Source organism: Leopardus geoffroyi, chromosome C3, assembly GCF_018350155.1.
Source record: "Leopardus geoffroyi isolate Oge1 chromosome C3, O.geoffroyi_Oge1_pat1.0, whole genome shotgun sequence".
In the NCBI taxonomy this organism is placed as follows: domain Eukaryota; kingdom Metazoa; phylum Chordata; class Mammalia; order Carnivora; family Felidae; genus Leopardus; species Leopardus geoffroyi.
This window is the reverse complement of record NC_059338.1, coordinates 79193965-79219892: the sequence shown is the minus strand read 5'-3', so window position 1 is coordinate 79219892 and position 25928 is coordinate 79193965. Positions and strand designations below refer to the sequence as shown.

At 55.2% G+C, this 25928-nt stretch overlaps 1 protein-coding gene across 4 annotated transcripts in view; it reads right to left on the bottom strand.

Annotated features, from left to right (window-relative positions):
• The window catches only part of NDRG1 (N-myc downstream regulated 1), a 55067-nt gene that overhangs the window by 19997 nt on the left and 9142 nt on the right, over positions 1 to 25928 (bottom strand). For 2 of the 4 annotated variants that reach the window (XM_045453601.1, XM_045453599.1), the window contains exons 2-8: positions 22458 to 22538; positions 20034 to 20069; positions 7422 to 7527; positions 5476 to 5596; positions 2493 to 2555; positions 1658 to 1718; positions 47 to 133 (exon numbers count right to left, since the gene is read on the bottom strand). In XM_045453601.1, the coding sequence (XP_045309557.1) occupies positions 47 to 133; positions 1658 to 1718; positions 2493 to 2555; positions 5476 to 5596; positions 7422 to 7527; positions 20034 to 20069; positions 22458 to 22520 (537 nt within the window). In that variant the 5' untranslated portion in view covers positions 22521 to 22538. Of the gene's footprint in view, positions 1 to 46; positions 134 to 1657; positions 1719 to 2492; positions 2556 to 5475; positions 5597 to 7421; positions 7528 to 19800; positions 19886 to 20033; positions 20070 to 22457; positions 22539 to 25928 lie in introns of those variants that run through there. The other 2 variants (XM_045453600.1, XM_045453602.1) reach the window with 2 other exon arrangements.

The following is a 25928-nucleotide window of genomic DNA, read 5'->3' as shown; positions in this document are numbered from 1 at the left end:
GGAGGGCACACTGTTCCACCTGCCTGGCCCTGGCCCCCAGCCTCACCTTGGACGCGGCCCAGTCCATCCAGCCTTCGGCACAAGGGTTCACGTTGATGAGGACGAGGCCCTCCACCATCTCCGGGTTGTTCAACTGTTAATGTTAATTCAAGACACAAGGTGAGCGGCAGCCCAGAAATCTCAGCCACCGCGAACTTCTAAAGGTCAAACCAAAGGTTGAGACAACACCAGGAAAGGGCCCTGGTGGGGGCCACCAGAGCCGGCTGCTGCTCTCAAGAGACTTCAAATCCCACACCCCTCCCCCCCCACCTTGCAAAACCGAGGCCCCAGCTCAGCAGACACAGGACCGAGCCCCTGAAAGCCTGGGGGGAGGAAGCAGGAAGCACAAGAGTGCGTGTTTGGCAAACCTGCCTCGGGCAAGGCGCCTGTGCCTGCACTTCCTCTTACCCAGCCGTCAGGGGGGTGTATCAGACCTCCAGCCTCCAAGTGAGGCAGGGCAGGTAGCCGCTCTTTAGTGACCACTCCTGGGAGATACATCCATCTAACGTAGACTACAGACCTTCCTTGGTCTGCTCAGAGCCTAGACGGTCAGGCCACGTTCTATCCACACCAGCGTCTCTAACCGCTGACAAAGCCCAGCAAATAATGGGCGGTCGGAAAACCCACGGTCGCATAAATGAGCGTGGCTGCATTTCCAAACGAGTGTTTGGCAAGGGTACGTGACACTCAGCAGCACCTGGCTTGGGCCCACGGTCCCGTGAATGCCATGTGTCTCAGATTCTAATACAGAATCAGCCAGGACCCAAAAGCCATGGGGGTATCACCGAGGTAGTATAGGAGACCACGCGGTGACGTGGGGACCTGCCCACAAGCCACTGCTAGGTGAGCGAAACCAGGGATGAAAGAGTGCGTTTGAGGAACATTCAAGAAAAGCTTTAGGGGCGCCTGGGTGGCTCAGTCGGTTGGGCGTCCGACTTCGGCTCGGGTCATGATCTCACAGTCCGTGAGTTCGAGCCCCGCGTCGGGCTCTGTGCTGATAGCTCGGAGCCTGGAGCCTGTTTCGGATTCTGGGTCTCCCTCTCCCTCCGCCCTTCCACCGCTCATGCTCTGCCTCTCTCTCTCTCTCTCTCAAAAAATAAATAAACATTAAAAAAATTAAAAAAAAAAAGAAAAAGAAAAAGGAAAGCTTTAAGTACGTGCGTGAGTCCACACACACACACACACACACACACACACACACACACGACTCTGGACCACAAACCACACTGTGAACTGTGAATCTCCCTTCGGAAATGAAATCACGGGTCATTTCTTTCCTCGTTCTGGGCTTTGTGACGCTTTTCCAATTGTCCTCCTCCATCCTGGCTTAACTTTCTTTAAAATGCAATGCTATTTTTTTTTTTTTAATTTTATTTTTTTCAATGTTTATTTATTTTTGGGACAGAGAGAGACAGAGCATGAACAGGGGAGGGGCAGAGAGAGAGGGAGACACAGAATCGGAAACAGGCTCCAGGCTCTGAGCCATCAGCCCAGAGCCCGACGCGGGGCTCGAACTCACGGACCGCGAGATCGTGACCTGGCTGAAGTCGGACGCTTAACCGACTGCGCCACCCAGGCGCCCCAATGCTATTTTTTTTAAAGATGCCCAAGAACGCACCGCGAATCGCGTGAGGATGTAGGCACCTGCTCCGGTCCCCATGCCGATAATGCTTTTCAGCCTGGAAGCAGAAGTGAAAATTCATGTCGCAGAAGGAAAGAGCGAGGGGAGCCCTAACGACCCTCTTAACACCTGCCCCGCTCCTGGTCCCCGAGGAAGCCCGCCGCCCCCAGCATCTGTCCCGGGGGGCATCACGAGCGTGGCTGGAGAGCCGGACAGAGTGGGGACACGCTGCCGTGATGTGACTGGAGGACCCGGAACACATCAAGTGCTACGGCTTGACATGACCTCGGAGAGACTCGGCCCTCCTGCTCGCTTCTCCCCCGACTGCAGCCCGAGCGCTGAGAGACCGTCTGACATTTATGGGAGGGCCCGTTATGGCACTGCTTTCTTCCCGCTCTGGAGCTCTATTTTACGTTCTAAAACTCGGAATGGAATTAAATCGGGCAAGAACTCGGAGGTATTATCTTCACACAGAAGGCCCAACTAAAAGGGAAAGAGCTCTGGAGAAACAGAGCCTGGAGGGAGAAACCGAGGGCTGGGGCAACCCTATTCCAGAACATTCCGTCGGTAGGAGAAAACGGCGAAAGAGGAAGGGGCACGGAAAGGATGGGCAGGGTGGCTGTCTGCAGGTGATGTGTTGGCTCAAGGAGAAAAGCCCAGCCGGCGAGAGACAGATTAGAGAGACTGTCTGAAAACAGTTTCACCAAGCGTGAGGTCTAATTCCTTTCCTGACCTCTAAATCTGTCATTTCAGTGGCCAGGCCAGGTCAAGGCCAAGGGAGAGACACAAGTGAGAAGGCAGGCTGGTGGGGGAGCAGATCTGTCACTCTTACCCAAACTGGTGGAGGACCCCAGGAAGCATTTCAGCCAGCTGGTCCATGGAGGGGTACATGTACCTTGGGAGAAGCCATACAGAGGCCATTAGCGAGAGCCAGACCCCAGGGGAAATGAATCACTCAAACAGGGACACGCCAGAAGGGCAGGGCCCAGGCCCCCTGCCTGGCCCCCCGCAGCCCTCCTTCCCAGCAGTGAGTGACGTGCACCTGCCTGCACACCCCCTGCCCCGTGCAAGGCCACACCCCATCCCAATCCTCCCCGTTTTGTAAACTGACCCTTGATCGATTGCTTCCTTGCTCCGCACCAAGCATTTGAGGAGCATTAGAAGCCCATTTAATCCTTCACAATAACGGCTCTGTGAGGTTGCCATGATTTGCCCCAGCGCACAGATCGGAAACATCACTGAGGCTGGGGTAAGTGACTTGGCTTCCCGGCCGGGCGGGCACTTGGCACGGCATCCCACGTGGGCTCTAGGGTTTCAAGACTCCTGTGCTCACCTCCCAAAAGGAGGCCTCCCGGCAGCTCGCCCGTAGGACATTCCGGGCCACGGGGAAGTCCTTCCCCTCTCGCCCGTGTCCCCCAGAGATGCTCTGCAAGGAGCTTGGAGAGACTGCAGAGAACTGGGCCACGCTGATGAGCTGGGCCCGGGGGGCTTTGGGAAATGGATAAGCCAGGGAGATTTTAAGGCACTGGGATGCTTCAATTCAATTCACACATCTTCTGGGCCCACAGCTCCTGTTAACAGAGGGCTGGGCGGCGGGGGGGAGGCTCCCCTCTGTCAAAACTGGATCACGACCGCAGGGATGGAGAAGGCGGGAGTGGTGAGGACAGACCCACGCTGGAGACCACGGAGTCTGCAGGCTGTCCCGCGTCCGTGCATTAAGGCGGCGGTTTCCCATCGCGGAACGCGGGGAACAAGTCTCCTGTTGTTCTCCAAGTCCTCAGCAGGGCCCACAAGGGGTTTCTTGTTCCCACTGTGCCCACCTCTCCAGTGGGGATACCAGTTGTCAGACACCCGGAGTATAAGGAGCCACTTCCCAGGCTGGTTCCTTCCTCTCGTCCAAGAACAACCCTGTCCCCGGTGTCTCTGGAGGCATCTCGGGGCCCGCTCTCTTCCTGGCCTTCGCACCTGCTGTTCCCTCTGCTTCTTCACAAGCCACCGTGGGCTCACCTCCCTGGAATCTCCAGAAAGGAGGCCGGAGACCTCTGCCTCACCAAGGGCCCACAACCTCAGCCAGAGTTCTTGCACATTCTCATTCCCTTTCTCGTCTTCCCCGGAAGAACTCGAAGAATCATCCCTTTCCCCAAGGCCTCGGCTGCCGTCAGAGCAGGTGCACACGGCACCCCGTGTTAGGAGACCCCCGACTCCAGGTGGCGGGAAGAAGCCAGGGCCCGTTCAGGCCGAGTTCCCACCAGCCACGCACTGAAATCACCTGCTAGTGGGGGGCGGGGGGGGTGGGAGGGACAAATACACTGCAGCTTGGCCTCCAGGTGAGCTTCATGAAAATTCCAGGGGGTGAGGCCCCAATCTTAGAATAGTTTTTAAATCTCCCCGTGGAGAGCTAAGAGCCACCAGGTTACCTCAAGTCTTTCACACCACGGCTCCGAATAAAAATGGATTTCCTGACAGATCTCTGGTTCCATCTGTTAGTTAACAGGTAACGGTGTCCCCACTGTATTAGAAAGCTTTTAATTTTGGGTCCTGGCCCCATGTATGCCTACTCTGATAAAGGCTGATTACGAAGGATAATTCTGAACACCAATAAGGAAATCTATTTGCGAATGCCAGGAAGGTCCCTTCTGGGAGACTTGAAACCCAAGAACCTGCTCCCATCCTGGCTTAATGACAGCATTGCAAGGAGGTGCCTCTGAGACGTCTGCCTCCCACCGGTGACACTAACTGTCCTGTGCACCCATCAGCTTGTCCGCTGGCTGCACGCTGGGGAGAGCAGGCGGTGTAAACACCTCGGACAAGTGAACCTGACGTTCTAACGAGAACGCGATCCTTGGAGTCAGCAGACTCTGCGACTCCCCAATGAAACTAGCTGTGTGTGACCTTGAGCAATGTTTAGCCCTTCCACCCTTCAGTTTCTTCACCCAGGAACTGGAGCGAACAACACCAGCCACGTAGCCGTAAGGATTGAGTGCAAGTGACATGTGCATATAAAAATTAAGCCTGGGGGTGCCTGGGTGGCTCAGTCGGTTGAGCGTCCAGCTTCGGCTCAGGTCATGATCTCACGGTTCGTGAGTTCAAGCCCCATGTCAGGCTCTGCGCTGACAGCTCAGAGCCTGGAGCCTGTTTCAGATTCTGCCTCCCTCTTGCTCTGCCCTGACCGTGCTTTGCTCTGTCTCTCTGTCTCTAAAATAAATAAACATTAAAAAAAAAAAAAAAAAAAAAAAAAAAAATTAACCCTGGACCACAGGAAGGACTTCATCAACATAATCTCCTATCATCCCCTCTCTTTTTCTTCCAACCTTTCTAGAACTCTCTCCTAACTATTTTTGCTCGTCAAGGTCCTCTCCCACTCAGTCCTGCCCAGGTCATTCATGCCCACCTATTAACAAACTAGCTACCTGGGTGGGTGAAATCGGAGGGGCGGGTGGTGGCGGGGAATGAGGGGTTAGTGTTTCAGAGGGACGGAGTTTCGGTTTGGGATGGTGACAAGGCCTGGAGAGGGACGGACGGTGGGGACGACTGCCCATCATTGCGAATGCCCGATGCGGTTAATGCAACTGAACTGCACACGCAAAAATGGTTAAAATGGTACATTTTAGGTTTTATATATATATATATATATATATATATATATATATATATGTATATATATATATATACATATTTTCTTTTTTCTTCTTTTCCTTTTCTTTTTTTTTTTTTTCTGCAATGAAACAAATGGAAAACCCAGTCTAACGCCTGCCCCCCATCCACCTGCGCGGCCATCCTCTCCGCCTCCTGGGGTGCCAGCCTCCAGGTCTTACCCCACAGGGAAGGACGCAGCACCGTCCTGCTGGCCAGGGGCATCCACGTGGCACACAGCAAAGTGCTGTGTGATCTCCTGCATGTCCTCGGAGTTGAAAAGGGGGTTGTAACACGTTTTGTCTGCAGAACAGGGAGGGGACAGAGACAAGGAAGAAGGAAGGAGAGACTACATTAGGGTGTTCAGCAGCATGTGAGGCGTTTTGCCGGTTTCACCCCCATCCATGGGGGGGGATGAACACACAGGAAAGAAGCTTGCCTCCTTCCCCCCTGCCCCCTCTACCCCCCGCCCCGTCCCTCTGGTGATGAAAGGCAAGTGGGCACGGAGGTGGAAATGGTCAATAAACTTTGCTGTATGTGCTGGTGGCTGAAGCTTAAGCCTCTAGCTGGTGCTGGGAGGAGACTCCCATCCCGGGCCCTGCTTCTCCCCTATCAGTTGTGGCTGTGATGTCCCCAGTGTGGGACCGGGCTGCCACACTGCTATTCTCTTTCTGTCTGGGTCTCCTAAAGCCTCACGCTGGAAATAATGGCCAGGGCACACAATTCTCAAACAAGGAGGCGCTTAGGAGATAAAGCACGGACAGCCTCACTCCTTACGTGGCCTTGGAGGAGTCTCCCGACTGCTGAGGGCCTGAGGCAAAGATGGCCACCTGGTCACCAAACCATCCCCATTTTCTTTCTGGGCCACACAGCAGGACTACATTTCCCAGCCTCCCTTGCAATGAGAGGCAGCCATGTGACCAGGTTCTGGCCAATAGCACACAGTGCTCGCTGTTTCTTGTTAACACCTGCTGCCCGGTCTGTAGGTTTCTCCCATAGGTTTCTCCCTCTGCCGTCACCTGCCAGATGCAGAAGCCGCTAAGACCCCAGGGGATGGCGGTGCCACAGCTGGTAGGAGCCTGGGTCCCGGAATCCCCATGCGAAAGATGCCCCACAGAACGCCCAAGAGTTATTACATGAGTTAGGAATAGATGTATATCGCGTATAGCCACAGAGGTCTTAGGGTCTTTTGTTTCCCCAGTTGGCCCAGTTGGCTTATTGATGACCGTGAACATCTCTAATGGGGGCGTAACACCACCACACTTGCACAGTGTTGCAACACTCAGGTTTACAGAGATGCCTGGCCCTGAGGGCTGTAAACGCCTTCCGAATCACCGGCAGAAATACTCACTTCTATTCTGTGTGATTTTAACATGCAGTAGACCTTATGCCTTTAGCGTCCGTGAAAAATGGGGGACCCACATAGGCTGACACTTCCTGGGAATCTCAAGAATACATTGTAAACATTCATGGGAGCACTATTTGGAATAGCCAAAAAGGAAAAACCAGCCGAGTGTTCATCAGCTGAAGAATGGGTGAACAAAGTATGGCGTAGCTACTCAATGGAATATCATCCAGCCACAAAGAAGGAAGTGCTAACACATGCCACGACATGGATGAACTTGGAAAGAAGCCAGTCACAAAAGAGCACATATACAGAAGATTCCATATACAGAAAATGTCCAGAGTACACATATCTTTAGAAGCAGAAAGCGGACTAGGGCCTACCGGAGGCTGGGGAGTAAGGGAGACTGGGGCACGATAGATTAAGGGTACAGATTTTTCAGAGTGATAAAAATGTTCTTAAATGGGGTACGTTGATGGTTGCACAACTCTCTGAAAATACTAAAAACCACAGTACACGTTGCTCAAAAGATGTCACTGTCACACGCGGACAGGGGAGAGCCCGGGTTCCCAGCACGCCCAGGCACACCGTCAACTCTGTGTCCCATGGGGTGCATTCCAGACTCTTCCAGTCTGTGGCAAGATCCCTTCCCCCAACAGCTCCGGGAAGTGCCAGCAAAAGAGAAACAGCTAGACTCCCTGCCACCAGCCCTTCCTAGCTGTCCTATTCGTCCACCCTCAGCGGGAACTGGCTCATCAGAAACAGAGACTCCCGGAAACTTACGGTTCATGCCAATGTCGTGGTACGTGAGGATGACAGGCCGGTTTCCCTTGGGGGTCCCGCACAGCGTGACGTGAATGGAGCCATGCACAGTCTCGATGTCCTGCTCCTGAGGAAAGACAGCAGACAGAGGGGCCTGTGATGTGGCACTTGGAGCATCAGTGTGGCTGTGACTACCGACGGCAGGCGCCCCGCGTATTTCCAACTGTGTTTTGAGGAAGTTCCGAGTACGTTTCTCATTTGGTGAGGAGGGCCCTGGCCTTTGGGCAGCAGATTCCTCCAAGAACCAGGGAGGGAAGGAGAACTCAGTCAGGAGGAAGAAGAGAGTCCTGGCTCAGGCTGTGCCATTAACTGCGCAAAACTTGGGGAAGGCACCAGCCCCAGCCCCAGCGGCCCTCTCTGCCCAGGACCTTGGTTTCTCCATCTGGGAAACTGAGGTCATCAAAGCACGAGCTTCCTAGATTCCCTGCTCCCAAGTCTCACCCGTCCCACAGGGTCATTACAACGGTGACTAGCATTTGATGGCCTGGGGCTGCCCCAAATTCAATCCCTACTTCCAAGAACAGCCCCCAATTTCCTTCGGCAATCCACTCCAGTCTCCCCGTCCATCCTAGTGGGTCTGTTGACAACGCTTGCCCATGTTTCATGGGCCAAGGCTAATTCATGCATTCCCCCTCCCAGCTACAGGACCGGTTCACAGAAGGGCAGAAGAGCTGACTCAGGACAACCAGAGCCAACCGCAGCTATTGGGGAAGTGGATTAGACTTGACCCAGCAGTGTTGGGAGGCGGGGGGATCTGCAGCAGCCATGTTGTTCCCATGAGGCAAAGGCCTGTCTGAACAGACAGCCAGCCCAGAGACGGAAAAGACAGAAAGGAGGTCCTGCTGATGGCATCCATCATCTAGGATTTTCGGACCACAGGCCAACAACTTCCAAGCCCCCTTAAGGCATTTTGAGTTGACGACAAGAATCCTCAATGATGCCGTAGCCATCTCTGTCCTGTCCTCCCTTCTTGGAGGGCCGGGGTCCCTCTTCCCTTGGTCAAGGCCGGTGCTCCAGCTTGTGGCCTCAAGCTGGCTCCCTCAGCCAGTCAGCCCCACGTTTCTCAGGACTATACTGTGAATTTTTTTTTTTTTTTTAAAGATCTAAAGACATGTTTACTTTTCCTCTATCCTAATTAAAAAAAAAAAAAAAAAAAAAAGGCCTTGCCTTGATTCCAAGCCCATAAATTCACCTGCCAGTTTTTAACTAAACTTCTCCAAAGGGTGGCGGTCATGAATTTTCTCAACCCACTGCTTCGATTCACCTTCAGCCCACCCCCGTCTTGGGCTCCCACCTTCCTCAAAGTCCCCCAGGGGCTCCAAGGACCTGTCCCTCTTCATGTCTGAGAGCCGTGACCTCCCCTCCCAAGCGCTGCCTGCGTCCTCACACCCCCCCCCCCCCCCCGCCCAACTCCTGGCTCTCCTCCTACCTGGTGCGGGCACGGGGGAGGCCACCAGCATGCTGGGGACAGGACCCTGAGAGCTCCCACGTTCTAGGGGTAGCGCTGAGCCATTTCCCTCTACGTCTTGCATCCCTACAAGGGCCCTGCGAGGGTGGCACATCCCCGAGCTGGCAGATGCTGCCACCCTGGCTCAGGGAAGCCAAGTCGGCTGCCCAGAGTCACGGTCAGGACCCACCCACCCGGTAGGCCAGTGTTCCCCACACGCTTCTTACTCCCTCACAGTCTGAGAGGCGCGAGGACTCAAACCATGTTCCCTCCTTAGGAGGCCACGTTAGGTTAGCACTTGACATTCATTTCCCAAAGAGGGAACACTCCAGACGCCGTCTAACCTGCTCCCAGAAGCCAGCCTAGATGTGAATCATATCGGTCACTGACCAAGTGCAGGGGAGAGGTCTGTGTCCCGCCCTCACGGGCGAGAAGAAGAAACAGGCCAGACCCCCCCCCCCCCCCAGTTAGGACCCCCGTGGATCTGGGCAAGCAGCCCCTTCCCCCAGCTGCCTGCACAATGGAAACGGGCCTGGGTCCTGCCAGCCCTGGGGGATGCCGGGAGGCCCACAGGACACGGCAGGAGGGACTGTGCCTGCAGCCCCTTGATCTCAGGCCTGTGAAGGGTCACCTCTGAGGCAGAGTGGTGTAGCCACACGCACGCAGTCTACCAGGCTGGGGACCAAATCCCACCCCTGCTCCTTCTCCACTTAAGCCAGTGCGACTTTACCCAAAGACATTTATTATGCACCTACTGTATGCGTGTGCCGAGAGGAGTCGGTAAGAGCTCACAGGCTAGTGTTGGGGTAGCGGGGTGGGCCCCAGGCCTGCAGTAACACGTGTCAAGAGCTTGCTACGTGCGGACATGGTGCTCTGGGAACAGCAAGAAAGAGGGTGTAGAACCCACTGAGGGGGGAGGGGCAGGGTGGGAAGGGGAGCAGGGTAGCCCCCACCCCCAGCATCCTTTGAGGTCAACGGCTGGGCTGTTGATCTGGGAAACCTGGCTCAAAAATAAGGAAATACGCCCCAGTTCTCAGGCTCCACCTCCAGAACGGGGAGCGCGGTACCCGTGCTGTTAGCAAGAAGCCGCTCCCTCCCCCATCCCAAGCACGGGGATGTGGGGGCTTCCAGCCCCCGCCCTGAAGAGCCCTGAAGCAAGCAAGTGGGGTGCCGGATAACCAACCAAGGGGGAGCGCCCAGGCTGCCGTCGCGTGTGTGAGACGGGAGAACCATGGAACGTCCCGGGGTGCGTGAGCGGTCACCAGGTGAGGCCCACAGGCCCACCCAGGGCACAGCGCGGAGGGGACCCCCCCCTCCCCGTCAGCGCCCAGGCCCAGCCCCATCACGAGGATCCGCCTGCCTCATCACCTGCCACAGAGGGAGTCTCCCGACCATGGAACCCACCATCCGCCTGGCCCCCTCCCTCTTCCCCTCAGTGCCCGACCCTTGGCTCGCGCCTATATAAACACTGGAAAAACAGTGGAAAAATCCACAGACGAGGGAGCAACAGCCTGGGCCCCACGGATCATCTGCTGGGCCCAGCCCTGGCGTTGAAGCCGATTGGGAACAATGGCCCATTGAGAGGGCCACATTCTCCATTGTCTCCCCAGCTGACCCACATGGCGCCCTCTAAAAATAGGCCAGGCCAGGCCAGGCAGCGCCCGCCAGCCTGGGGTCATCGGGGTTCACAGCCGAGCCCTGCCCTCCCTCGACCCCTCTGGGCCCTGGGTCGCCATCTGTACGACAGGAGTGGGCCCCCTCACCCCAGCTTCTCAGGAGAGGAGGTCACCCTGTGGTCTGAGACACAGTGCCGGGAGGAAAGGACACCCTTCGTACGTGGTAGCACACGTTGTTAATGCGGTGCCTGGAAGCCATCTTGGTGGCAGATACGGGACGCCCCTTGGCGGCGGCATCAGGGATGTCCCTGGCAGCACCCAGGGGTGGGGATGAGTTGACTCATCTCTGTGGAGGCCTTAAAATTACACGGCCATGGAACCAGAACTGAATCTGTCCAAGAAGGGAGGCGCTGCCCCTGCCCCGCTTACTGTTCTGTCCCGAGGCCTGGCACACGGTCAGAGCGCAGAGCAGGTGCATCAGGCCGCTGGTGAAACACCCGAGACCAAATGACCAGAGTAACATAACTTCTCTAGAAAGTCCTGACTCTTCTGGGTCCAGGCTCCACTCTGCCCCTTAACTGGCCGTGAGAGTCTCGGCAAGCAGCCTCTCGTAAGCTCCGGGATTGCAGTGACGTCTCCCAGGATTGGTGTAAAACCTCCCGGGACTGCACGAGCCCCACTGAGCCCTACGCTTTGCCCCCAAGAGGAACCACAGGAGTGTCGTGGCTGTGGCCCCGCCCCCTCACCCCTAGCCCGGTGAGAAGCTTCGGCCATGGCTAGCCTTATTTGGAAGCACGACCCATCCGGTCTCCGAAAGCGGAAGGGACGCGGTGCAGATGGGTAGGCGCGGCACCGTCCCCTGGGTCCGGGTGAGCCCACGTTGAGGGGCAATATCTGCCAAGTGCCCACCAAGAGGCAGGCAGGGAGCCCAGCCTCCACGCCCCCAGCTATGCCTATCTATCCCATTTCACAGATGAAGAAATTGAGGAGACTTCCCCAAGGTCACACAGCTTGTAGTAGCAGAACCAGGATCAGAACCTGAGTCTTCCGGGCCCTTTTGCTGGTGCTGGACCCATCAGGCCTCCCCTTCTGTGTCCGCCAGCCCACACAGGCAGGAGGAAGAGGAAAGGCCAAGTACGATCTTTCCTGTGCCCATTCCTTAAGTCACAGATGCATGCATGCACGCACATGCATATAATGTACACATGCACGCACATGCATGCACAAAACACGTGCACATACATATGCACAAGCCCCCATGTGCACACCTATGTGTGTACACATCCACGTACATATCCACACACATGTGCTTGCACACGCACACACACAGTTCTGAGCCGGCCCTGGTGGTCTCTCTCCATTGGCCAAAGCCAAGACTGAGCCTGAGACTGGATGGAGGAATTCAAACACTCACAAACACGTGCCTTTGTCCTCTTTAGACCCAAAGGAACATTCTGTCTCCGTGGGGATGAATCACTATCTAGTGTCCTGTAAGGAGGGACCTACCTCACAATCCCCCACGTTCTCCCAAAGAGAAGGCACCGTGATACTCCTCGGCCTCCTGCCGGATACGGGAAGGCGCCCGTCTTGGGGCTCGTCAAGGGTCCTCTCTCTGGCTGAGACGGGGGCTGGAAATAACACACTCGGTTCCTCTGTCAGCCAGGTCTCCAACCTCAGCCCTTGCACACTTCAGAGCCAGATCTCAGAAGTCCCTGCTCACAGACAAGATCCAGCCAGAAGCGTGCAACAGAGCAAAGCCAGGGCGCAAGAGTTTTCCTCTCACCTCCTCTGGAAAAGGCGCTCTCTCACGGCATAGAAGAGACGGCACAGGGTGGCCAGGAGTCACCAAGTCGGCCCTCCCGCTGTACCCAGGCCCTGCCTTGAGCGCTGCGTCCCTGAAGGCACGCAGCACCTCCACTGGGTGACACCTGCCCGCATTTTAGAGGAGGAGACGGGCCGAGAGAGGGTAAGTTATCTGTCCAAGGTCACACAGCCGGAACAGCATGGCGGGATTCGAACCCGAGACGGTCCAAAGCCTGTGCTCTTTGACTTCTGTTTTACCCCACGTGCCCGGTGCTACATGAAGAAAGGAAGCCTTTAATGCAAAGGCGCACTGTAATTCTCTAAGCCAGCCCCGCTCCCCCTCCACGCTGATGTGACCGCAGATGGCTTTCCGTCTCCCCGGCATCTCCAGGGACCAGCCGTCCACGGCCATGCGCGGGGGACACACTGGCACGTGGAATCAAGGAGTAACACTGGTTCCTCCTGCCCCTCCCGCAACGTGTGTCTGCCCCCATAATGCAGCAGGCCTGCTGGGTATCTGACTTGGAAGGGTCTCAGCGCAAACATCGCGGGGCTGGGCAGGCCCTTCTGTGCTGCACCGTTCCTTTATTTGGAGCACCTACCCCCCGCGCAAAGAGCCATTTCATAGCCACTTCCCACCTGCCAGCCAGCTCCACCCTATCCCTGCCGTCTACACTGCTTGCAAGATGGCAGCTGGTGAAAACAGCACCTACCACGAAGTGTTCCTCCAAGAGTGTCCGTCTTTTCGGCTGAGTCCTGGCTTTGGAGCTCTATAAGCCAGGGCTGAGTGTGTTGGCTGGCCTCTTAAACATCTGTTATTCCCTCCTTTGCGACAGAATTCCCAGCAATGCGTCTGATAAAATTCTCTCCTCCCCCATCTCCCTTGTAGCCAAGGGTGGTCCGGAGACTCATTTCTGACTCATGTCAGCAGAACTTGCTGGAGTTTTGAGGACAGTTGTTTTGTTTTGTGTTGTTTTTTTAAGAGTCAAACGTGGCCTTTTGATTTTTTTCCCTTCACCCTTCCACCTGCTTCCTCCCTGGAATATGAATGCGATGCTTGGAGGTGCAGCAGCCATCTTAGGAGCATGAGGACAAAAACCATATGCCCAGGAAGACAGAGCAGGAGGCTGAAGGAGTCTGGGACCAGGTGACATTCACAGGTCTTCCAGATGAGGGGCAACAAGCCACATCTCCTTGTTTAGGGCAGTATCTGTGGAGGGATGTTAATTCTAGTGATAGATTCAGCACGTGCCCTTGGCCAAGTGACCAGACTCGTCTGGGAATCCCTTCGGCTGTCAACTGAGGGCAGTAATAAGTCTATCTGCTCAGGGAGCTGCTCCCAAGACGAAAACCGAGCTAGACACACTGGGAAGTGTTTTGCGAACTCTCTCGATGCTGCTTATTATGGATGCCCATCGCAGAGATAATCAGCGTTGAAGCCACAAGGGGTCCCAATGGCTTAAGTCAACGGGTTGAGTGATCCAGGGGAGCTCTGAGACCAGCTGCCGCCACCTCCCTCCCCAACCCCCTCCTTCCCAGCAGGCCCTGGGGAGAGGCTGAATGCTCTGGACTCTAAGGGATGACACCCTGAGACAGACACTAAGTCAGCTGGGGTGCTGGGCTGCCCCTCCCCTCAGTCTAGCACATCTTGGTCAAGGCGTGGCCAAGGGCAGAGGGCACTCTTTGGCTAGTCAAACGCAGCATGAACTCAAGCCTTGTTGGGGCAGGAAAGGCTAACCGTGACAAGTGAGGCTGAAGAGAAAATGCCAAGGGCTCGCCCCATCACCGTCCTTTCTGTAAATTATACCCTCCCCCCGACCCCCGTCTTCCTGGCTCATCTCCAGGGCCCACAGTGGGGAAGGGGTAGGCTGGCTATGCCTTATCCTTGTTATCTTATCCTTCCCATTAAATAAGAACCAGATAAGGGATGAAGGGTGCCAGGGAGGGCCACCCATGTGGAAGAAACATATATTATCTATTTCCATCTAGGGACAGTCATCGGTTTACTGGGCAAACGCCATGACAGCTATTTCACAAATGGAAAAAGCCAGCTTCTGTGCATCCCAGCACACACACACACACACACGGTGGAGTCAAGATTCAGGACAAGCCCTTGGGCCACCGGGTCCTAATTCCCAGCCGAGCCCAGGGCTGCCGAAGGCACGCCGGGTGCCCCTAGAAGATAAGACCTCAAAGACGTCCAGTGGAACTCGTGGCTGCCCCCCCCACACCCCGTTTCTCAGGTTTCCTTAATGCTGTCATCACATCATAGCAAAGCTACAGAGTCAGGAAACCGGCCGCTGCGGGAAGACAGGCATCAGCCTGGGAATACAGAGGGAAGCCGGAACCCACGGGGAAGACCAATTCTCCAAGGAAGAAAGAATTAGGAGGAAGGGTCTTTGTCGGATCAGAGAAAAGAGAGGGAGGAGCGCCCAGCATCCATCCGTCCAGCAGAAGAGGGAGGCTTGCGTGCTGAGTCCCATGCTGTGTTTATTTCATGTTCACAACACCCTCTCAGGGGTGGTGATACTCCCCCAAATTTCAGATCGGAAGAGAAAGCCCCTGGGAGGTCGGGCCACTGGCCAAGGACACACGACTAGCAAAGACAGAGCTGATCAGAACCCGCTTCTGTCCACTGCACCAGGCCTGTGACACCAGGAGACGGGCATCTGCCCTCGGTGAACGTGACAGCCTGGGCTGGACAGACCCGGGGAGAGCCAAGCCCCACCATGGGGGTGCTCGGTGGGAGAGGCACTCCTCTCCCACCCCTCACCCCCAGGAAACCCGCAGAGGGGGGCACAAGAGGCAAGCCTCATTTCTCGGTGACCCAGATGAACGCTTTGCCATCTGTCACTAAGGGTTCGCTCTAAGCTCCAGTGGCCTTGCTGGGAGGTGGGGCCGGGGGAGGGCAGAGATGGGAAACGGTGGGTTGAGGATTTCCAAGCCTGAGTTCTGCCCACCTTCAGTCAGGGAGCATGGAAACAAGAAGCAACTGTGTGAAAAGAAATTAGTAAAAGGTCACTGTTTCCATTTTCCCTAGAAGCTGCTCTGCTTCCAAGAAAAGGGGGGGGGGGAGATCACTTCTGCCCACCCCCCGCCCCCCCCACCCCAGGATCAGACTGGGCTCCAGAGTGGGAGCCAGACCCCAGCAGACCCTGCCTACCACCTCCTGTGCCCCAGCCCCCAATGCCCTGCACCGGGAGGCCCTGTGGGTGACATCAGCTCCCTGCCCAGGGACCCCTGGGGAGCACAAAGACACAGATTCCCATGGAAACGAAATCAAATCAAACTATCTGAATAACTAAAGATCCAGGTGGAAGGAATTAGAAACAGCAAAGCCAACAAGAGAGGCGATTTGGGGCCATAGAGAGTTTCCTGTCTCAGGGGAGGAGTGAGGGTCAGTGGGCGGCAGATTGCGCCCCCCCTCCCCCTACTGGTTATACGGACCTTGACTCCTGGCCCCGGGGACTGGCTTTGGCTTCATCATCTATCTCAGCTCTCAGTGACCCCGGCCAGATGCCCTAAACCTTCTCTGAGCCTTGTCTCCTCCACTATAAAATAAGGTGGTGCTAACACCTCTCCTAAGGGCTGATGTAAGCATGAGGGAGACAACGCAGGAGAGGCCAGCACTGTTTCTGGGGTACAGTTAATGCCCGGAAGTCAGCTATTACGCCCCCCATAATTATCACAGATCTCAGAGTCACATGGGCCAAAATTGAGGGTTATAGCACCCTTTGGCGAGGACCCTTCTTAACATCTCCAGACTGATTTCTCATCTGCAGGAGAGGGTAACATTCCCACCTTGGGAAGAAAGCCCTGAGACAATCAATGTGCGGATATGCGTTGGCTCCCTCCCGCCCCCCCTCCTCAGTGGCCCTCCATCAAGCCTCCCTGCCTGGAGCAGAAAGGGAAGGGCTGGATCATAAAGCATCTGCCAGCCCTGATATTCTTGGATTCCAGGATTCCAGCCAAAGGAAGTAAGCTGGAACCCGAAACACTCCCACCTACCCCACTCACCAAATTTGCAAACACAGCTACCTAGATCCTGACGCCAGGAACTTCTCTGCAGAGTCACCTCATCTTACATCCTTCCTGCAGTCATGGCACCTCAGCCGTGCCCACCCAGCCCCGTGCTCCGAGGGTCCCAGAGGGTCTCCAGGAAAGACAGGTAAAGTGGGGTCCCAAGAGCAGGTTGCAAAACCTCACATGCCCGGGTACCAATCAACCTGCCCCAAAACATCCCGCAGGCCAAAGCAAACTGCCCACCGTGAGATGATGCCACCAGGAAGACAGAAGGCCACGAGGCCACCGCTTTGGCAGCTGGGCCTCTCCTGAGGCGGGCAGCCCAGCAGCTCGGGCAACAGACCCTCCAGCGGTTTCTTGCTGCTAAGCTCTGGGCGACGGTGTGTGTTTGGATTTGGGGGGTGGGGGGGTGGGGGGGAATTGTGCTTCGGGAAAAGAACAAAGAACAAAGAATCTGCTAGAGTTAGTCAAAATGCTGAAGCACCGAATATTTTTCAAGAAATAACATTGGCCGCTTTCGGACACACACAGAAAGGCTGCTCAGACTCCTTACACTTGACTTCCAAGGAACTGCCGGGCTGGGTGGGGCCCCACCGCAAGGAGCAGTGAGGAACCAACTAGAGGCACAGAGGACAGTGGGGCACCGCTAAGGCACATCCACTCCTGACTCCCGCATCGGCTTGCCTTCAATGGGCTAAACGTTAGCCCACCAAAGCATCCTTCAGATTATCTACGGGGCCAGGCTTTTCTTTTTTTTTTTTTTTCCCGACAGGAATTGCAAAGCGATGCTGGAATCTAGCCCAGATTGGCCCTTCCACATTTATCGCTGCAATAATTGAGGAAAAACGGTCAGGGTCAGACCGCCTTGGTTCAGTGGGGCCCCTTCACAGCTGCTGGTCACCGGGAAGCCTCAGTTTCCACATCTGCCAAGCAGGGATGATGGTACAGGTCCCTGAAGGATCAGCAAGACAGCGTGAGGAAGCCCCGGGCCCTGGCCTGGCTCAACAGGGGACCACGAAGTCCTCAGCAGGCAGGAGACATCCTGCCAGAGCCCCGTGTGAATCCTGGTGAGTCCCTGTGCTGGCCTGTCCTGCAGCCACCCTTGACCAAGGCTCTGTCATTGCCCGCCTCTGCGCCTGTGGTCAGTAACCCGTCAGGACGCAGACAGCATCATGGCACAACGCATCGTCCGGAGGAAAATGCCACAGCAACCCCCGCCCCGTGGTTCTGGAGACTGCTGGCAGGTGGAAGGAAACCTTCATAAACACCATGAGTCAACTAGGTTTAGGAGCCCAATCCGCATTAATATAGTTTTATACAAAGTTAACGTTTTGGGAGACAACCTTGAAAGGGTGTCATTCAGCACTCAGATTCAGCGCAAATATTGTGATCCCCTCGTAAGACTGAGCCTATTAGCTTAGCGAAGAGCTCAGCTCACCCTCAGAAGGCTCAGAATCCAAGCAGGGGTGGGGGGTGGGGGGCCCTGCGTGTGATGTAGGGCCATCCCTCTGCATGGGATGATCGGTCCCTAATCTTCTCCTGGTCACGTGACTGGCTCCAGGTATCATTATCAGTCTCAGGTTCAACGTCACCTCCTCCAACAGCCTTCCCTGACCCCCTCAACCCAAGACAGCCTTCCCAAGACCCCGTCAACCCAAGACCGCAGCACGAGCTATTGTCCTCAAAACCCCTACGGTAGCTGGCATTGGCGTTGGCATTGGCATTGACGTGTTTACTTTCCCCCGCTTCTGGGGAGTCAGAAGCCGTGGTTTTAAACATGCACTCTGGAAACACACTGGTTGAGATCAAACCCCAGCCCTCTTCCTTTCTGCCCCTGAGACTGCAGGCAAGCTACTTAACCCCTCTGTGCATCGGGTTCTCCTTCTGCAAAATGGAGACAGGAATCGTTATGAGGTGCCCCACGAGCAAAACACACAACGCACTCAGAATTGACGCCTAGCATATATTCAGGGCTCAATAGTGCTGAGCGATTAGTTTGGAATTTAAGTTCCTGAAAACAAGGATCGCCGCCTGTCACGCTCCCCACTGTGTCCCCAGCGCCTAAGACAATGCCAGGCACAAAACAGGCATTTGTTAAAGGAACAAAGGAATGGGCAATCAGAAAAAAGCTCCCACCTCACAGGACAGCTCTGGGATTAAATGAGCGGGCCCGGCCCAGCCTGGTGGACCATGTGGGTAGACCTTACCCTGTCTCTCCCAGCCCCTCGCTGAGGCTTCCCTTCGTGGTCACCCCTTTGCTGATGTCAGGAGGGCGCGGCACCCTCGCCCGCCCCCTCCTGGGAAACCATTGCCTGGACACCATCTCCTTCAAGGCTAGAGGGTGGGCCTGGGCCGGCAGGTGGGGCCAGAGGTCCCGTTCTCTGCTCTACCAACCACCTGTGCCTTGGGATCAGAGCACCTAAGAGCGCTTTGCAAACTACCAAGAGGGACAGAAATATAAGGAATTATCTTCAGAGGAAACACATAAACTATGCTTTCCAGGTTTCTCCGAATCAATGCCCAAGCTTTGAAATAGCTACGATAATCGCATGATCGAATAATTCCACTTCGGAGCGTGCACCCAAGAGAACTGAAAGCAAATCTGTTCCGGAGCAGGAATGTGTACCCCACGTTCATACCAGCATTATGCACCACAGCCAAAAGGTGGAGGCAGCCAGTGCCCACTGACAGACGAACCGATAAACCGAATGGAATGTTATACAGCCTTGAAACAGCAGGGAAATCTGACACGTGCTACAGCACGGATGAACCTTGAAGCGGTTACGTGAAGTGAAATAAGCGAATCACAAAAAGACAAACATTGTACGACATCACTTAATGCAACGGCGGTGGCCAGGGGCTGGGAGGAGGATTCGGTGGGGAATTAGTGTTTAATGGGGGCAGGCTTCCAGTTTCGCAAGATGGAAAGAATTCTGGAGACAGACGGTGGTAATGGGTGCCCAACATTATAAATGTCCTTAATGCCACGAAACACTTAAAAATGGTCATGGTGTTGAATGTTACGTCTATTTCACCACACACACACACACACACACACACACACACGCACACAAATTGGAAAAAAAATAGACTTAGGGTGTGTTATTGACCCAATACTGACCAGGACACATCCCATCAGGGTCCCCCACAGCGTGGGACCCATGCCAGCCTTGAGATAATGAGTCAAGGGCTTACAGTTCCTGGGGTTCTGACCCTCCCCTCTGCCAAGACCAGCCAGCCTCCTCTCCTGAAAACTTGTTCTTGGACAAAACTCCAGACACACCCCCAGTGCCTGCGCCAACCCTGAGAGCGGATGGAGCCAGTAAACCACAGAGAAGGCTGGGTTCACTTTCCCAAGCAGAGCCAAGAACATCAAGCCTTTGCTCGGCTTCCCACGTGGTCCCAAGCCCACCCAACTGCTCCCCATTTCCCTCCCGCACAGGTCCCACACCTCAGCCTCTCCTTCCGGCCTTCACGGGGGGGGGGACGGGCTCTTGCTTCCTGGGCCAGAACTCAAACCAGCTTCTTTCTGGGGAGAAGGAGCTGACTGTGGAGAACCAGCTGACGCAACTTCCTCCCCTCCCCTGCCCCCCGTGTCCGAACAACGCTCTTCAACCAATGGAAAGAAGGAAACAGAAAAGGCAGAGCAGGGAAGGCAGACGGGAGAGCACTCCCTCTACTTGCCTGAACATCAAACTCTTGCAGAAGGCCGGTGATGGTCTGTGGAGAGACAAGAGAGATGGTCAGTTTTGTCAGTTGCCAGGGAGGGGACAAAAACAATGTTGGAATACACGGGCCTGTCCGAGCCCTGAGTCTGTTTCCACCCTCCCTCCTCTGTGGGGCCTCTCCAATTTCTTACAAAGAGACACTTCTCTTTTCATCTCAAAGAATAGCAGTCCGGCAGAAAAGGAGATGCATTACCCAGATTCCTTGCCGACTACAGCCTTGGTGAAAAAAGACCCGAAGGTCTAAGCCGGCCCCAAGCCTGAGAGATACAGGAATGCCATTTCCTATGAACTAGTCTCCCTGTCTCCATCCACGTTACACTTTTAAACTCAAACCTGACCCTGTCACTGTCCCTAAATTTCTTCCATGGCTGTCCGTGTCCCCTGGGGATCAGTGAAAACGTGACTCCGAGGAGAAAGTGGAGCGACACGTGGCCAACGTCTCCAAGAGACGGGGCCGGCAAGTTTTCCTTCTGGCCCAGAGACGGATCCTCTGAAAACTAAGCCCCAGCCAGACCCCATCACCGAGCACCGGGAAAGAAGACAGCCCAGCAGAGAGAAATGCAAAAGAGGGGAAGGAAATACGCACGGAGACCCCTCGGGACAGTGGGGTTTGAAGAACAGACGGTCGGGGCTTAAAATAGCTTCACACACCCTGGGGCCGGGTAAAGAGCACCAGGGAGGCTGGTAACTTCAGGCAGAAGCAAAGGTGGCCGACATCCACCCTATGTACGTGTGTGTGTTGGTAGGAGGGAGCAGAAAAGCCATTCTGTGTAGCCCCAGTCTTCAAAGGGTCAACAGAGCAGCCGTCCAGATTGAGGACAGCCATCAGGAAGAACCTCCCAAAGCAATTCTAATTGAAAACACTTGGCTGAGGGGAGCCTGGGTGGCTCAGTCGGTTAAGCTGACTTCAACTCAGATCGTGATCTCACGGTTCATGGGTTCGAGCCCTGCATCGGGCTCTGTGCTGAGCATTGAGAGCCTGGAGCCTGCTTCGGATTCTGTGTCTCCCTCTCTCTCTGCCCCTTCTTCACTCTCTCTCTCTCAAAAATAAATAAACATTAAAAAAAATTAAAAACCAAAGACACTTTGCTGAGCAGTCTAAGGAGTTGGAAGATTTACTCCCATCGAAACCTTGAAAGAAAGGGCAAATATTCGCTTAGAGATAGACAGGTAACCCACAGTTGATAACCTCTTAGGTGTTTGTTATGAAAATAAGATTTTCCAAGGACACCACTAGGCTGCCTGAAAAACAGAAATACTGTGTTTAAAAATGCATTTACCCTTGGACCCACAGATTCCACGTCTGAGAACTTATCCTAGAGTCGCACCTGCACACATATAAATGACCTACATCCAAGGTCCAAGTGTTGCAAATACCCATCAGCGCTGCCGGTGACAGCAAAGGGTTGGAAAGACCCACACGTCGAGACAAGGCACTGGTCAAATAAAGCTGGTGGGATGCTGTGAAACGGGAAGGGAAAAGGGTTCTGTGGACTGACGTTGGAAAGGTCTCCAAGGTAGTTCGTTAAGTGACTAAAGCAAAGTGAGCTATATGCTGTTTCACATGACTCTTTAAAAGAAGAAGTAAGAACGTATCGATATGTATTTGTATTCCCTACCGTCGGTTGGGTGGTTTTTTTAAGACTCTGTCATAGACTCCAGTAGAAAAGGAAATGAATTTGGAGCAGGGACAGTACACAGTATGGATCAGCAAATTACGGCCCTCTCCCTATTTGTGTAAATAAAGTTTTATTCGAACACAACAAGCCCATTTGTTCACATATCGTCTATGGCTGCTTTCATAGTGTTACTGTAAAGCTGGGTGGCTGCAGGGCGCCTGGGTGGCTCCGTCGGTTAAGCGTCCGACTTCGGCCCAGGTCGTGATCTCGTGGTCCGTGAGTTCGAGTCCCGCGTCGGGCCCTGTGCTGACAGCTCGGAGCCTGGAGCCTGCTTCCGAGTCTGTATCTCCCTCTCTCTTTGTCCCTCCCCCCTTGCATTCTGTCTCTCTCTCTCTCTCTCTCAAAAATAAACACACATTAAAAAAAATCATTTTTAAAAATAGAAAAAAATAAAAAGATGTACCATCACAGGCAGCTACACAGCTCCGTAAGGACGAGGATGTGAATGTAGTTTAAAGTACAGCGTCAACTGGGCAAACGTAAAGGCTTTTCCAGTCCACGCTGGACGGCAAGGGCCTCCGTCTCCAACAGGGAGGCCTTCTCGACGCGAAACGTTTGACCAAAAGGACAAGGTGGATCTGGGCTTTGGCGTTCTTGGACACGTGTAGGTGCATACGCACGCGGGCCCCTGCGCACACGCGTGCGTGTTTGTATTCTGAGTATACGTATGGGTGTGCGTGTCAGGGGAGGTCTCCACTCACCTCCCCTTTCTCCACCAAAGGCTTCACCTCGGCGAGGTCCACATCCTGCAGCTCCCGAGACATGTTCCTGCTGTCACCTGCCTGCAAAGGAACAAAGGGCGTGGGGTCAGCACTTCCTGCTGAGATGGTTCCCGGAAGGAAGCAAATCCGAGGCCGGGGAATGAACCCCGTTCTGCAGCCCTTACCTCCTGCACGCCCATCACAGTCCCAAGGCCCCAAACCCGATGGCCCATGCCACTCTCGCCTCCGGGGCCACGGAGGCGGATTCCCTGGAGCAGGAAACCAAGGCCCATGGACGCAACTACCTTTCTGACAAAATGGACGGACTGCTGTTCCAACCCAAGTCTTCACATGCAGTCCCCCGGCCCAACCCCCACACCCAGGGCATTCCTCACGGCCTTTTTTTCTTCTTCTTCTTATTAAATGGTAATTGACATTCATTTGTATACAACAGAGTAACTGGATACATTAGGAAAGGATCACGACAGGCCTGGTCACCCTACACAGTTATTACAACATCATCGACCGTGTGGCCTATGCCGCTTCAGAAGGTGTGAGCAGTCGGCTCTTTGACGTCGGTCTAAGCGATATCTGGGGGGTGCCGCTTCAGGCCAGGGCAACAAAAGCAAAAATAACCAACCAGGACTACACCTTGCCGCATTTTAGGGGGCACCCCTCACCGATCCCGAAGTCAGGCAGCCCCAGGTTGACGGCCGAAAAGAGAGGAAGTCCCAGGAGGCTCCCCGTTTGCAAGCTTGGCCGAAGCTTCATCCCTCTTCATCCTCAGAATAGCCCCAAAGAGGGGGTGGCCAGACAGACATCACCACGCCCACCTGTGTGCGGGGCTCTCTGCTTCGTTGCTGGCGAGGACAGGGCCAGGCCGGGGAATACCTCCAGCTCAAGGGGTCTGATGGGATTGAACATTCAGGGGGATTCTGGGGGGGGGGGAGCACCTTCAAGGTAGCAGGGGGGTGGGCAAGAGGGGGTGGGAGTGTAGGCTGGGGAGGCAGAAGGTGAGGGGATGGAAGGTGAGAGTGGGGATTGGAGAACAGATGTGGGGTGGGGGGAAGGGGGAGGGAGAGGGGATGAGAGTAAGGATGAGGAGCAGGGGTGGGGGGAAAAGGAGAGCAGAGTGGGACAGGGGTGGGAGAGCAAGTGTGGGGGGAGGGGGAGGGGTGAGAGCGGGGATGGGGAGCAGGGGTGGTGGGAGCAGGGTGAGAGGCAGGGGTGAGGGGGATGAAGGGTGACGACAGGGATGCAGGAAGCAGGATGGGTGAGCAGGGGTGGGGTGAGGGGGCAGGGGGAGGGGGTGAGAGCAGGGATGGGGAGCAGGGGTGGGGGGAAAAGGATGGAGGGAAGGGTAGGGGCAGGGGTGGGGCCGGGGGGGCAGGAAGGGTGGGCCAGAAAAGGTCCCTGCCTGGCTCTAACATGGGCAGGTGACCTCCGCAGAGCTAGGCAGGGGCAGGGGCAGAGTCCTGCATGGTGGAAAGCCACCACAATGGACTCCCTGGGGAGCCAACTTTGGGTGGTGACACGTACCAAGCCTACTTCTGGGAACTTAACCTGGAAGCGGGAGGTATAAGCATTTATTCTTGGAGCTCCGTAATCAGACTAGAAGAACGAAGTGCCCCCAACACCAGGGCGAGGCACAAAGAAGCCAGAATGTGTTCAGGTGCTGCGGGCCGAGGCGGGGGGAGGTGGGAGAAGGTGTAAGTGACGGAGGGCAGTCGGAGGGCCCCCAGGTCACAGCCCAGACCTCCAGAATCGGGAAAGCTGGTGAAAACCAGCCTGACCGAAGCCCTCACGTTGCTACTTTCCAGGGTGGGGCCCTGGCCCCCCCAGGTGCCCCACACCCCAGAGGTGTAAGGGCCAGAGAGAGCGCGCACGCCTATTAAATCCTCTGAAGCCCCGGCTCCTAGAACCCACGGAGAGTCTCATTGTGAAGCACCTCTCAGAGGTCAGCTGTCAACAGCACCGGGGCCACCCTGCACCCACCCCCCGTGCCAACACATGGCATTCCGTGGGCGGATCCCCGGGGATGCTCTGGTCTGGGGCCCCAGCACGATTTTCCCCAGTAGATAACCAGCCCCACAAGAATGCCTTTATGCAGCCTTTGGAGTCTATGCTCCAGAACATTCTGAAAACAAAGTCGGTTTTATATTTGTGAGCATTCCTGGACAGCTGCCAGCTCGGAGGCAGGAGGCATGAAAAGCAGAGGTCTGTCGGCCTTGCTAATTCAGCGCGTTCATGGTCCCGAGACCCTGGCCCGTGGGACACCTCGCCTACACAGCCTAAGGAGCCTTCCAGAAGCCCAGGGCTCTGGCAACGTTGGCCTGTCACGCTGAGAGTGTGAGGGGCTCCTTCAGGCAGAGCAGCCCCCCACCTGTGGGCTCCCAGGACAGGGAGCCTAACCGATCTCATTCCCAAAGTTGGACCACAACTCCCCCGCGGAATACACGAACAGGTTTTATGCAGCTTAACGGTAATGTTTGCATTTAAATTCACTCTTAAATCATTGCTGAACAGCAAGAGTGAAGTGACTTTAAACAAGCCTCCATTTATACGGCCTCAAGCATATGCCATAGTTCCGTCCAGCCTGGTCAGTTCTTGGCTTCCAGATGCTGTGATCACATCGGCATCTCAGCCTCCACGAGCTCCCTCATTCTCTCCCAGAACAGAAGAGAGTTTGATCCCAGCCTGCACGGGTTCCAAACCGTGCTCCTGGTGAAGCCTCTTTTACCCCACACCTCCTCCTCCTTCCTACAACTCAGCTTCCCAGCCCATGTGAGGCGGCAGGTCTCTTACATATCGAGTGTTTGAGAATTACTGCTCTTGAGAGCCCTTGGGGGCCGTGGGGAGGCTCTGGTGGGGCCGCTAAGAACTATCTCGGTGTTTCGCGAGAAAAACGGGCAGTTCTGTCCCCCGGGGGGCATTGAGCAATGTTCAGAGACATTTTCGATGGTCACGACGGGGAGATGCTACTGACATCTTATGGGGACGGGCCAGGTCCTCTACCGATCATTCTCCAGTGCACAGGAGCCCAATTATCTGGCCCCGCCTGTCAATAGCGCTGAGGCTGAGACACCCTGGTCTAGACCAAGGAACATCCATAAGTGCCCTGGGACTCTGAAGTCTGCAGGGAGACTGGATAAAGCAGAGGAAGCTTCTAACACCATTTGTGCCAGGCTCAGCCTACCAGGGGCAGAGAGACAGCTGACTGCTTTCAGCCCAATTCTGCTGACTTGGGCCAGTCCAGGGCCAGCCTTCACCCAATTCTCCTTTGCCTGAGCCCAAAAAACTTTTCCCACTTTTCTTCCAGAACCCGTTTGTCTAGAAGAAATTGTATAAGGAAGCTCAACATAGAAAAACAGATCTAGCAAAGACCAACAACAACAAAAAAGCTGACGTGCGCTTTGGATAAAGCCAGGGAAAGGGCCTGCCGCCCCCCTGTCTTCCTCCAGCCCACCGTGG